Source organism: Pectinophora gossypiella, chromosome Z (genome assembly GCF_024362695.1).
Source record: "Pectinophora gossypiella chromosome Z, ilPecGoss1.1, whole genome shotgun sequence".
In the NCBI taxonomy this organism is placed as follows: domain Eukaryota; kingdom Metazoa; phylum Arthropoda; class Insecta; order Lepidoptera; family Gelechiidae; genus Pectinophora; species Pectinophora gossypiella.
In genome coordinates this window covers 18,160,673-18,173,972 of record NC_065433.1, presented here as the reverse complement: position 1 = coordinate 18,173,972, position 13,300 = coordinate 18,160,673, and the positions used below count along the sequence as shown (strand labels likewise).

General features: G+C 36.8%; 2 protein-coding genes across 2 annotated transcripts in view; both read right to left on the bottom strand.

The window, feature by feature from the left end:
- The window catches only part of LOC126380483 (IDLSRF-like peptide), a 43,576-nt gene extending 42,571 nt beyond the window's left edge, over positions 1-1,005 (bottom strand). The window contains exon 1 of the mRNA XM_050029926.1: positions 893-1,005. The gene's annotated coding sequence lies outside the window, so the exon portion shown is untranslated. The remainder of the gene's footprint in view (positions 1-892) is intronic.
- A 10,261-nt stretch (positions 1,006-11,266) lies between these two features.
- On the bottom strand, positions 11,267-12,174 carry LOC126380491 (uncharacterized). Its single transcript, XM_050029935.1, has 2 exons — positions 12,015-12,174; positions 11,267-11,636 (listed from the first exon to the last, which is right to left on the bottom strand). The coding sequence occupies exons 1-2, from the start codon at positions 12,037-12,039 to the stop codon at positions 11,359-11,361; spliced, it is 303 nt and encodes a 100-aa protein (XP_049885892.1). The 5' UTR covers positions 12,040-12,174; the 3' UTR covers positions 11,267-11,358.
- Between the last annotated feature and the right edge of the window lie 1,126 nt (positions 12,175-13,300).

The window sequence follows — 13,300 nt, the reverse complement described above, 5'->3', positions numbered from 1 at the left end:
GTGAAGGGCGCCGACCCCGGCCGACGGCTTCGGCTTTATGGTGCTAATTGTAATTTTAAAAGGTTTTTCGCTGTACAACAACGACCTTTGCAATTTGTGAAAACAATATTTCAGTACAAAGGTGAAAAATATAAGAAAAGATAATTATTCTTACAAGTTAAAATTGTTTTACGTAAAACCGTGTCGTGTCTTTTAAATATTTTTTTAGTAAGTAACATTACAAATTTTTATAAAGATATTATTGCATATATTGCACGAGGTAGCTCGTAAAAGATTTTATAAGTACTATAAGTATTTACTTATTAATTTAAATTTATACATAAGTAAGTACTTAGTTATGAGTATATCTAAATCTTTATTATCGATATCAAAGCTCGAATTTTTATAGTTGAATCATTAAAAAATCGGAAGACAATAGAAATCAAAGACTTTGAGGAAAAAATTTAGGCATTGCGTCCGTCAGTGTCCAACCAAATCGCTATTTCTTTTTCCACTGTTACCCGAGAATGTAATAGCAAACAAATATTTGTCCTTTTTAGTACAGTACGTATCGTATAAACGTAAAAAGCAGATAAAATGCTCCCTACTTGTTGATTACGTGCGCAACAGATATCGTTTCTCTTTGTTAACGGCAAACAGCGACGGCGGCGTCAAACCTTCGAGATCCTGTTACACAAAGATTTAGAGAAACGGAGCCTTTATAAAAATTCCCTTTAGCCGTAATTAATGTGTAACACCTGAAAACATATTTACGCAAGAAAATTCGCATTCAGCAGCTTGAGGAGGGAAGGAAGATCAGCTCTGCCCAGCATTGGGATGGGTTGCGCTCGCTATTTCGCCTTTTAAATTGAAAATGGAAGAATGACATTATTTTGTACGAATAGTTTCTTACCTTTAAGGATTTAGCAGCCCAGCACGTTGAAAGATGAGTGACGTATTCTAGTTGGACAGGGACACCGCGGCGCAACCGTCTAGCTAGACCGCTGGAGCCAGACTGCAACGGAGCGCTACACAGTTCCGAATGGTACCTTTACCTGTTACTTTGTTCCCAAGGGGCGGGGGTTGTGCCCAATAGTGCTGTCTCTCACGAATATGATACGATACTAATATCGCTCACGTTATTCTTAACCTAGTATCAATGTTACTGTTGATAGCATAAATTCGCTTTCTGTAGAATTTAAGCTTGAATATTTCGTAATATATTTATCTTATAGGTATAAAATATGGTTAACTGCAAACAATTACCGAAATAAATAATTCAGTATCAATATTGGTAACAATTTCTTGCCAGTATTGTGCGTACAGTAACTCCGAGGTACAACGATCAATTCAGTTAAATAATGCATAAATCCAACAACTCACTGTTGTAACAGACATTTACAATTTAGGAAAACTTGAAAGCGTAAGCTTCGCCCAGCCATATTTTTATTCAGTACACGCCACATTTTCCCACCCCGTAATAAAGTTTAACCTACGTCTGTCTTTGTCTGCCGTAGTATGATAGTGGGATGATGAATATGTGCGAAAGGGACAGCTAGTCGTTCTTAATGCTCGCGTTAATGAATAGAAATGTTAGTCAGTTCTTGTCATGGGAAATATGTTGATATTCGAACTTTTTCTCCTGGGGGAAATATGTATGGAAATGTGTCCTTATCGTTCTTCTTATTAAGTAATTATTTGGTAATTACAGCTTAATCGCGGCTCTCATGATACTTACATAATATGTTGGATGCTGCTGGTTAGTTACGACTTAGCGATTGATATTATCATACGTGTGCGTACTTGTAAATACAGACATTATAAAAATAAAAAGTTCTTGAACAAAATAAAAACTATTACAGTCTTGCTTAGAAATGTTGATAGATCTATAAAAGAAACTAGGCAAGTGCAAGTCAGACTCGCGCGTCGAGAGTTCCGTATCCAGAAAACTTCACAACTGCGCACCACCTAAAAGTAAACGGCCTAAGGCAAGATACGATTGCAAGTGCCCTGCGTGCGGGGTGAGCGTCGCCCCTGGCCTAGCCCTAACTCAGCTTGCACGTGAACGTCGAAAGTGTTTGATATAATCACATTACAAAGCCATCAACACAATACAAATGCCAAAAAGTTAAAGGCCTTGGAGCGATTATGCTTCTTAATTATAAGGACGATTGTTTCATTTCATATTATTTATCTATCTTGGTTTTCTTGTGTGTGTTACCTACTCGAGTTTTTTTTACGTATACAAATAAGTAAAATATAAAAAAGTAATTGTAGAAAGTTAAACCGACTTCTAAATGTATCTAATACTATCTCTAATACTATAATAATGTGTCTAATCTTTGAAATTTTGACATTATTGCTTAATTCAATTCAATTCATTGACATTGTTACTTTGTTTTTGCTATTTAAATTATTATAAATTGCTATAAAATTTATGTTATTAATTATTTTTGTATATGTAAAATTGTTATGTTCTTGTCAAGAAATGTTTAAATATGTTAAGTATGGATGATGTATAATGTCGAACACAATGTAAAAATTGTTAACGATTAAATAATTAAAATTAAATTAAATATCTTCTTTTACGCGAAAAAAAAATACGAAGTAAGCGGAATCTAAATTTTGTAGTCACCCTCTTTCAGCCCCTGGTGCATTTGTTTCTATTTTTTGGGCAAGCACTATATACATTTTTACAAATCGTTGGTTTTAATAGTCCAGGAGATCAGTTTTTGTAACAGATACATAGTCTCATAATAAGGGTTCCTGTTTACCTTCTTGGTTCGGAACCTTAAAAACAAAAAAGAACTTACAGTAAAAGCCTGGCAAAAATGTTAGTAACTAGTTTTAGGAATTGGAACATTTTTCCCTCTGGCAATATATTATGTTGTTTTAGCCGCTTTTTATTTTAATCTTAAATAAAAGGTATAATACTTGTATTGTAGTCTTTTTTTGTAGGATTTTCTGATACCTACTGGAACTTGACTAATCTCAGGCTGTCTTAAGATAACAACAGTACCTATTAGATGTTAGTGATACCGTAACGAAAACTGGAGAATGAATCAGCTCATGACCCTGAATTGATATCAAGTGGAATTTCTTGTCGAAAAATTCATGATAATTACTTATTCTTCATTAATTATATTCAGGTGCATTCTTTTGCGATCGAAAATGCCATTTAATATCGATTCAGAATCATGGTCTGAATCATTCCCCAAAGTTTTCGTTTACATTGTCAATACCACTGTATAATACAGTTGTACCGGGTGAGAACCTTCAGCGCTCCCCATTTGTCCGGCCAAGTAGTTAATGCCATCTGCGGCAAACCTACAATAAGTCACGTCAAAAAAAGAAAAGTATATTACAGTAGATATTATATCTATTTTCATAGTTGCGTTTGTAGCGAGCATTACACGCGTGGGTATTTATATTTGTGTTAGTGAATTCAGTTTGCTTCTAGAAGTTAGCTTTAGAGTGAAGTGTACCAATTAATTCCCAACACAATGGCGTTACACGCGGTGGCGGGAGTTTCATATTCTCGCGGTGCACGATTGTGCAAACTAAAACTTTGCCTTTGTTATTTTGCACAAAGCGCTGTATTCTGTTCTACGGAAATTCACAGAATAAACTAGGGCCTGCTCGCGACTTTCCTCTCATGGAAATAATTCTTCTAAGTGATCCGAGTGGCTTGCAGATATGTAAATTATTCAATTTGTACATTATTAAGAAACAAAGTAGTATTAGATTAATTCAGGGGTGCCTACTACGTAGCCATTAGAATATCCTGTAATTTTCTTCAAGTACTTAACTTCTGTTTTTGATAAATGACATCTTACTTATTCAAAAAATTACAAATATTTTCGAAACATTTTTGTGCTACTACGTTCTGACTTTAAATTAGAATATAATATACAGCAGGGTGCTAAGTACAGCAGATGTTAGAGTAATTTGTCTAATGTATTTGTAGAGCGAGTGATGCGCGCTGCGCTCTCCGCTGTAGTATTGTTTGGCACGACTCGACGCGACGCACTTACCTTCTAGAAGTTACTGATTATGCCTAGAATTCACAACAACTATAGCGCTGGGTTATAAAGCCCATTTTGCTACGTTTAGTCTTTAATCCGCTGTTTCATGTAGATAACACAACTAAACTATTCTCTATTACGAGGTGAAATAAACCTTATAATGTATTCTGTTCCGTGAAATAGAAGAACATATGTAGATCACATACTTACTTAGTATATTACGTTGTACATATACGTACATAACCTCACGCCTATTCCCATTAGCTTCGAACCTTACATAAATCTTTTGTTACCTCCACATTCATCAATTGTTTCATACACGCACACCATCATCACCGTCGTACTAAATCTTTGTAAGGATATCCTCTTTTTGGTCAATGTACGTCCTTCTAGGACCTAGAAGGACATACTTAGACTTCCATGACCCAGAATCTAGGTCTACCTCTGCCAAGTACTTGTAATTACGTTTTTCGTTATTTATTTAACAAAATATTAAATCATTGTCACTTGCCATTAGATGAGATTGGTCAAACGTAAGCCTATTTTATTAAAAAAATATATAATAACAACAATAACATTAAACAGCCTGTGTACGTCCCATTGCTGCACCCAGTCCCGCAATCAAATAGAGGGGGTATGGAGCATACACCACCACGCTGCTCCAGTACGGTTGGTGAACATGCTATGTATTTTTAATATAATATTAGAATGTAATGAATGTTCTGGTCGTGGTACATATGTATAAATATGTAATAAATATGTATTATTCAATGAATACACCAAAAAATACAATGTAGTTCGAAATATAAGGGCTAACTTCATCGTCATTATAAATTTAAGTGCCCCGCTCTTGTCGGTGTAGCATTTTCCATGCTACCTACTTTTTTGGGAAATTATAGGGCAGTGGTTTCCCTCTTACCTTCCTCCCAAGGACTAGTTTAATAACAATGTAATAATTTAATATACTGAATAATATAAAACCCTGACAACATCACAATTTTAACAAGAAATGAGTACCAAAGATAAAGGGAAAATGTATATTTATTAGATTCTGTTTTCCCCATACTTATGTACATTAGCTTCTTATTTACTTACTAAACAAATATTATCATCATTGTAAGATATTGGATCTACTTAGGTATTTACAATAATATACCGATATATAGGTATTGGTAATATACCGATATATTTACAAAGCTTCTTTTTCTTCTAGCCTGTTTTGTGTTAGGCAAAATATCCTTTTTCTTATTTCAAGAACCTGTAACCTGGTGACGACCCAGTTGTTTATTTTAAAAGGCATCCAAAAAGTTGCATCACATTTCACCGAATTCGGAAGCCAAGTGAAATCGCGGTTATCACACGTGCCTTTGTGGTAAGAATCCACGGTTTACAATACAAGTCAATACCTACTATCTTGCCGACCGTTTTACCGGGTGGGAGTCGTCGCAGCAGTTAACACGTCAAAAAAATATATCGACCGTTTCACCACCAACTGCGACAGCAATATTTAATGTAAGTAAGTACTTGACTTAAATCCTCGTCGGATTTCCGGACACAATAGTTAAACTATTGGTTTTAAATTTTAAATAAGTAAGCGTTAAGTACACAGAGGACATAGATACAGATGGATTCAGGTGGTTACTAAATGGTAGCCAAGGGATGGTATGCGATTTCGAGGCAGACCATCAGCCCGTTGGTCGGATGACATAGTGAAGTACACGGGAAAGCAATGGATGAGACTTGACCGGAAAGGATGGCGTGAAAGAGAGGAGGCCTATACCCAGCAGTGGGTGGACACAGGCTGAGATAGAAACCTTAAGTACGATCTTAATGAACTTCATTATTCAATAATAAAACCTGGAGACGACTGTACATAGATTACGCTCAAGTGGTTTCTGTTCGGTTGGCTGCGTAGATTCAAATAAAAAACTAAAGTTGTTGAGCACGCCCAGGCTTATTTATAATCGTTTGAAAATTCGACCTAAAGATTCATCTTTTTTACAAGCGAGTTATGATTTGATTTTAACATTATACAAACGTTTGTTTTACCAACATCCCAACAAAAGATACTTCGCTATCTGTACGGCTAACAAGCGCAACGTGATAAAATTTTGTCACAGTCATTTTATTGATTCTGACGTTTTGTCTATTTATGCTAATATGTAACAGTCTCCGTGGTCTAATGGTTAGAGCGCTAGGCTCACGATCTGGAGGTCCGGGTTCGATTACCGATGGGGACATTGTCAAAATCACTTTGTGAGACTGTCCTTTGTTTGGTAAGGACATGTCAGGCTTGATTGTCCGAAAAAGTAAGATGATTCCGTGCTTCGGAGGGCACGTTAAGCCTTTGGTCCCGGCTATTAGCCGTAAAAACACCTCCACCAACCCGCATTGGAGCAGCGTGGTGGAGTATGCTCCATACCCCCTCCGGTTGATTGAGGGGAGGCATGTGCCCAGCAGTGGGACGTATATAGGCTGTTTATGTATGTATGTATGTATGTGAACCCAATAAAGTCATGTCTTACTGTCAAAATATGTACAAAATCAAGTGCCACGCATGTTATAGAAAAAAACAAACTAAACTTATCGATTTTGACAAAATTTATTGAATCGATCGATAATTTTATCACCTTGCGCATGTTAGCCGTGCTGATTTATTTTCGAATTAATTTATATCGTCACGAGTCTCGAGAAGGGTCTAGACATAAATGTATCTGCTTTAGCTAACGTGACGTGACTTATTGTAGATTTGCCGCAGATGGCATTAACTTTGCCGGACAAATGGGGAGCGCTGAAGGCTCTCACCCGGTACAACATTTAAGACAACAGGCATGAGGGTGCCCAGTTGGGGCGAACCTCGGCTCAGCGCGTCATCTGAGAGGAAAAATATTTGAAAGAATTAATCGACCCCAATAGGTCGATAACGATGAGCGCTGATTGAGGGAAATTGTCACCCACGCAGGCGGGGTCGGTACCGAGGTCCTACGAACACTGACGAATATAATGCAAATGTATGAAATTGATTGACCTAAGCGAAACACGTGACTATGTCTTACGATACATCACCCCCATTTATTTGCATTCATCACAGCAATCGAAACCGTTTGGTTAGCCGCGGGATTGAATTGATAAAAGTAATCTCCTTAATACCATCATATCTTCACTAATTATTGTAAAACTCCAATAGCGGGACAATCACATTCTTTTTTATTTTTCTAAATTACACAAACGCTAAGCCCAAAATTGTTTTTCGCGGGTCACATCTCTGCATTCACCAATCGAGGAGTTATTAAAACAATGAAAGTAACACCGATTGAACTCATGGGGCTTAGAAATTATGAACGGCCTCTGTAGTCCAGTGGCTGAGCGTTAGGCTCACGATCCAAAGTTCGGGTTCGAATCCCGGCGGTGAAATATCAGAAAAAAAAAGAAAATTGTGATCTCTAGTTTGGTTAGGACGTCACAGGCTGATCACCTGATTGTCCTAAAGTAAGATGATCCGTGCTTCGGAAGGCAAGTTAAGCCGTTGGTCCCGGTTACTACTTACTGTTGTAAGTAAGTAGTCGTTACATGAGTCATGTCAGGCCTTTGGCGGCTGAATAGTAACCCTGACACCAGGGTTGACGAGGTTCCAGACACCAGGATTGAGGAGGATCCACCTCTCAACCCACACGAGAAGAAGAAGACTTATGTAACAAAATGTAAAAGAAAATACCTAGGCACTCGAAATGTATGGACGCTATACCTAAATCATAGTTGATCACTCAGTATTACCGCCAATTGACGAGTTATAATTACTTGAAACCCCATGGATTCAATCATTGTTGCTGACATTGAGTTAATTGCGTAATTTGTAGTAAGTACTTCCTACTACAGTGTCTAAAATCACCCACAGACAAATAGACAAAATATAATGACAACATCGGTGGTATAAGGGTAGAGTGCATTAAGCTCACGATCTGGAGCTCCAGGTTGGATTCCCGATGTGGACATTGTCGAAATCACTTTGCGAGACTGTCCTTTGTCCTTTCATTGCCGGCTGAATCATCCGATTGTCCGTAAAAGTAATATGATTCCGTTCTTCGGAAAGCACGCCAAGCCGTTGGTTCCGGCTCCAGCTACTAGTTAAACACCTCTACTAACCCACAATGGAGCAGTGAGGTAGACTATGCTCCATACCCCCTTCGGTTCCTAGAGGGGAGGCCTGTGGGAAGTCATGAATATTATATAGGCTGTTTATGTAGCTATGTCGGTGTCTCAGAATAAAAAGAAATTATAATCGATCTTAGCTGTCAGTTTTCACAGTCCGCATTAGCGAATTCCAATCTAGAATACGTCGTAGTAAAAACCCAATTATAAATACTAAGTACATTGCACAAATATACCAAGTGAAGTACTGTTTGTTTTACTATAAACTCACTAGCGTTTGACCGACGATGTAGATAATAATATGTTTGTCTTTGTTAAAGTTCTCACGGACGATGCACATTAAACGCAAAAATTTATTTTCTATACTTAAAGCGTTTGTTAGTACTTATTTCAATATCTGACGCAAATAAAATAGGTACTAGCTTTTGTTCGCATTTGCTCGGGTTCTTCAAGGGGTGAAAATTGCATCGTAAACAATAAGTAGTAATCTATTCTCCCGTATTGTCCTCTATTTTACTTTATTTAAATATAATAATTATGCCTGACAATAATTATGAGGTACATGAGCCATGTCAGGGGCCTTTGGCGGCTCAATAGTGACCCTGACACCAGGGTTGATGAGGTTGGTAGTCCACCTCACAACCCACACGATAGGAGAAGATTATGTATAATGTAATAAAAATAGCAATGAAGAGGTAATATGTTGTAACATTTTAATTAATTACTTACCTATTATTATTAAATACAAATCGATTTAGATGCAAAAAATAACGAGTATTCCGAATGAGTGAGCAACGTCATAATAATTGATGTCGTTTTTCTGAAATGTAGCAAGCCAGATGAACATAGCGCGTATTAAATTAACTAATTTTAAAGTTGTTGACGAGAATTCGCTGGATCAGAATGTTAAAGGGTTCCAAGAGATATTGTCAACAGCTGGATGGACTTTAACTTATTTATATTTTCTTCTTGTTTATAGTTTATAGTGTAATATTTTCAGTAGGTACTACTTCGCTGAACACGAATAGATGTTATTTAAATACCTGAAGTGCAAACACCTAGACTGCACAGTTCTGAAATTTGTCCATTCATACATACATACATACATAAACTCACGCCCGTAATCCCAAATGGGGTGGGCAGAGCCACAAGTAATCAAAGACAACTTGCAGCCACTGTTGATACGAAGTCCTAAGATGGATATGGTGAACCTTATGGTGATAAGGGATCAGCCTGTCGCCCATAACATTAGTCCATCATGTTAGAGGACGCAATCCCTCTGTCGGTTTTTACGACATGCCCGGGAAGACCAGCAGCTGAACGTGTTCTATGTTTTTTATTTGCTCCCAGAACAGCATAGAAGCATTCAGAGGTACATATTACGTATAAAGACTCATAGACAAACAAATCCGCAACATGTTTTCCTGTTTATATAATAATTGGAACAAACTCACAGAAGTACTTAAATTATACAAAATTTAAATAGCAAAAAATTGTAGCGAGCACGAAAAAGTAAAAGTATGAATTTAAGTTAGGTGCGGGTTGTCGGGAACAGGAAAAACCACTCAGCTAGGAACTTCCAATCCTCTCCCGGATATTGGAGTGAACTCTATCCACGCGTGCTTCGGGGACTGACATACATTTTCGTTTGCTGCATATTTTTATAGAGATTTCTGCTCAGTTCACCTGCATTTAACTTTTTTCACACTTCTTTTTCAGATTTTATAAATACTTGCTTATGGTTTTTGTCTAAAGAGCCTACTTTTTTAAGTTTGCAGAAGCGACGAAGTACAAGCTTTTTTTTTGACGTGACTTATTGTAGATTTGCCGCAGGTGGCATTAACTACTTGGCCGGAGTAGTACAAGCAAACCCTACACTTAATCTTCTTTTACACTGAAATACGTTTCATAGTAAAAACCACGAAAGCGCCATTTTGAAAAATCACATTTGGATGTGGTATTCAGTTTACTTCCGTAAAACAGTAAAGAAATTTGATATGTACATTTATCAAAAAAGAAGTAAATAGCCTGGTAATAATTAAGTAGGTCTTTTCTTTACCCATGAAATCGCTGTTTTCTAATACTAGCTAATTTAAAGTTTGATTCTACATTCAACTAGGAATCCTAAATTTCCAAATTCAAATTAAGTAGTTCTATATTAAAGCTCAGTTAATAATAAATATTGAATACCATGCGGTCTTAAAACTACAGGAGCTGCTGCTTCGACTAGCAGCTTTCGGTCACCCATCGAATTGAATCATACTTGCTAGACCTCCCGCCTTAACTAATGTTTTTTTTTCGAAATTCGGGGGAAATTGCATCTCCGATAAGGGGTTTTAACGCTTTTGAAAATTTCATCATAGCCCGGTTCTTAGGAATTCTACTATAGTAAATGCATCAATGAACATATTGAACATCGAAGAAAATGTTAAAAGTTAATCCATCGATAGGTAATAACTGTATATTTTCTTTTACTTTATAAAATTCTGTATATTTCTGCATTTTCATAGGTATTTTCGTAGGACCTAATATTAAAGACATCTTACTAAATACGTACCACTTCTAATCAGTGACGAGCATTGCTAAAATTGTATCATATAATTTAGTACTTACGTCGGTCTCTGCTCTTCCCTTCTGCGCTTATCGTTATCAACCCACTAGTGTCGATTAAATCTTTCAAATATGATCCTCTCCGACGACGCCCTGAGCCAAGGTTCGGGCCCCAACTGGGAACCTTCAGGTCTGTTGTCTTAAATTTTGAGCTGAGTGCCATTTGTCCGGCCAAGTAGTTGATGCCATTTGTGGCAAAACAATTAGGCACATCAATAAAAAAATGTCTTTGCAAAAAAATATCGCATCAATTAATGTTAAATAAAAATGCATTAATATTCATTAAATTCTAATTTATTATTCAAATAATTATCCAAAATACTTATGAGTTTGTATGGTTATGAATTCGTCTCAAATATTAATTGTTTTGTTATTTTTATTTTTGGTTCATTATTTATTAGTATTTACTTACTGAATAAGTACCTGAAAAAAGAACCTTGGGTAAAAATAAAACCCTTGTTTATTTGAGGCACTCAAACTATTTATTAGGTTTTTTGGTGTTGTAAAAAATTCTATTTGGCAGCCACAGTTATTGCGATCAATATTTAATATCTTAATTACAACAAGGTAGACATTCCTATGTGGATATCACGTGTTAGAGTTCTGTGTGTGGAGAGGGGAACTTCTTTAGGACCGCGTAGTAGAGGTTGTAGAAAGCGTATACGGAGACGCTGATGATGACGATGAGGGAGCCTCCGAACACGAAGCTAAGGAAGTTGCCGTCGATCATGGTGGTGCCCTGCAGGCTGCGCGCCTGCCCCTGGAACAGGTCCTTGGTGCCCGTGCCAGCCGCCTTGCGCTCCTCCATCATCCGCTTCATCGACGACAACCGGTCCTTCAGCTCGTCTATAGATTCCAATATGTCTTCTGGCGCTGTAACAACACAACACTCCTCAATACAACATACAACAATCCCGCTCCAACCAATAGCTCTACACACCGCCGTTACAATCACAATATTACAAGCGCGTACTTTATAATACATAATTAACTAAAATACACAGTGGCGAGCGTTACCTACATTCCTATACAGAAATACAGACATTAAATATTTTTTAATTTAGATGTTCATGCAACACTTAACTTACAAATCAAAAAAATGAACTCGCATTCGATTTCCCATTAACTGAAATGAACATGGCACTTATTTATTATTTGTGTTATTGTATTTGATCGCTTTCGGCTTAACTCAACAATCGCACACTGACAGTGTTCAAGTCCAAAGGGGTATAATAATAAAAATAACCTTACCTTCTGCCTCTCTTTCGGCACTCATGTTTGACGAGTATCAACTAACAAAATATTTACAGCCAGTCTTTTTTCTTCAATTCCATAGACTATTCTGAATCTGTGGTCACGGGCGGCGGCAACATGGCGGCCGCGCATGTGCGCTGGGGGGCGAGATAGGCGGGAGTTGGGACGTCTCGGGTATTGATCGAGTCCCGGGAAAACCTAACCTCCAGACTTAGGTCGCCCCCACCCGGCACCCGGCACCCGCTCCGCTACCCCATGCTCAAAATCTAGGTATACACAATATTGTTACTGCATACCTCGTTAGTGTGCAACTTCATTAAACACAAAGCCACGGTTTAATTAAAATAACAAATGATAAGTAGAGGTAGAGATAGAGGTAAATAAACATTTTCATAATAAATTAAAATAATATATATTATAGATATAGAATAAATTAAAATACATATCGAACCAGGGTCTAGGGCTAAGGGTCTAGTGTTGATTATTTATTAGGTAATTATTTTATCTGAGAAGTAACATTCACTACCCCAGTTAACAATAATGATAAAGCGTGTATCGCCACAGAGTAGATACCTACGTACCTACCTAATTTTAAGTTGCAAAACGCTGACTACTTAATAGAAATAGTTTAAAAAAGTATTTCTCTATACCTGAAAAAAGTAAAAAAGATTATGTAAGTTTAAGTATTTTAGTGGACCTGCTGACATCAGACGATGTGTTAGGTACATTCAGATGCATTTACACTTGATGCGTGTTAAATATGCTTAGTAAACATAGAGCAACATGGACCTCTTGTTAGTAAGTGTTTTAGTTAGCACAGAATATTATTATTTGCTTTCGGTGTAGTATTATTATTATTGCGTATGGCAGACAAATATCCTGCTTGGATCAAATATCAAATATTAATATATCGGTGTAGTGTGCAAATTGTTTCCAAAAGAATGTCTCTTTGGAATTGAATAAAATAATAATTTTTAAACCTTATTTTGGAAATGAATAATTGATAATAAGATCAAAGCTAGGTGATGTGTGTGTTCATCTTGCGATGTATGAACCTGCTACATTGTTGATAATAATATAATTAAAAAGTACGGATTATTAGATAATCAAATGTACTTATACCTACGCAAATATTTAATATTATTGCCACTTACGTCTTCTGACCGCAATTGAGATATGTCGTGGGCTTATGTTATGTAGTTAAAAAACAATACAGTGTTAGTTACTAATATAATTAATATTTGCGCGATTGAAGCGATGGGATGATGAATATTCTGAATGAA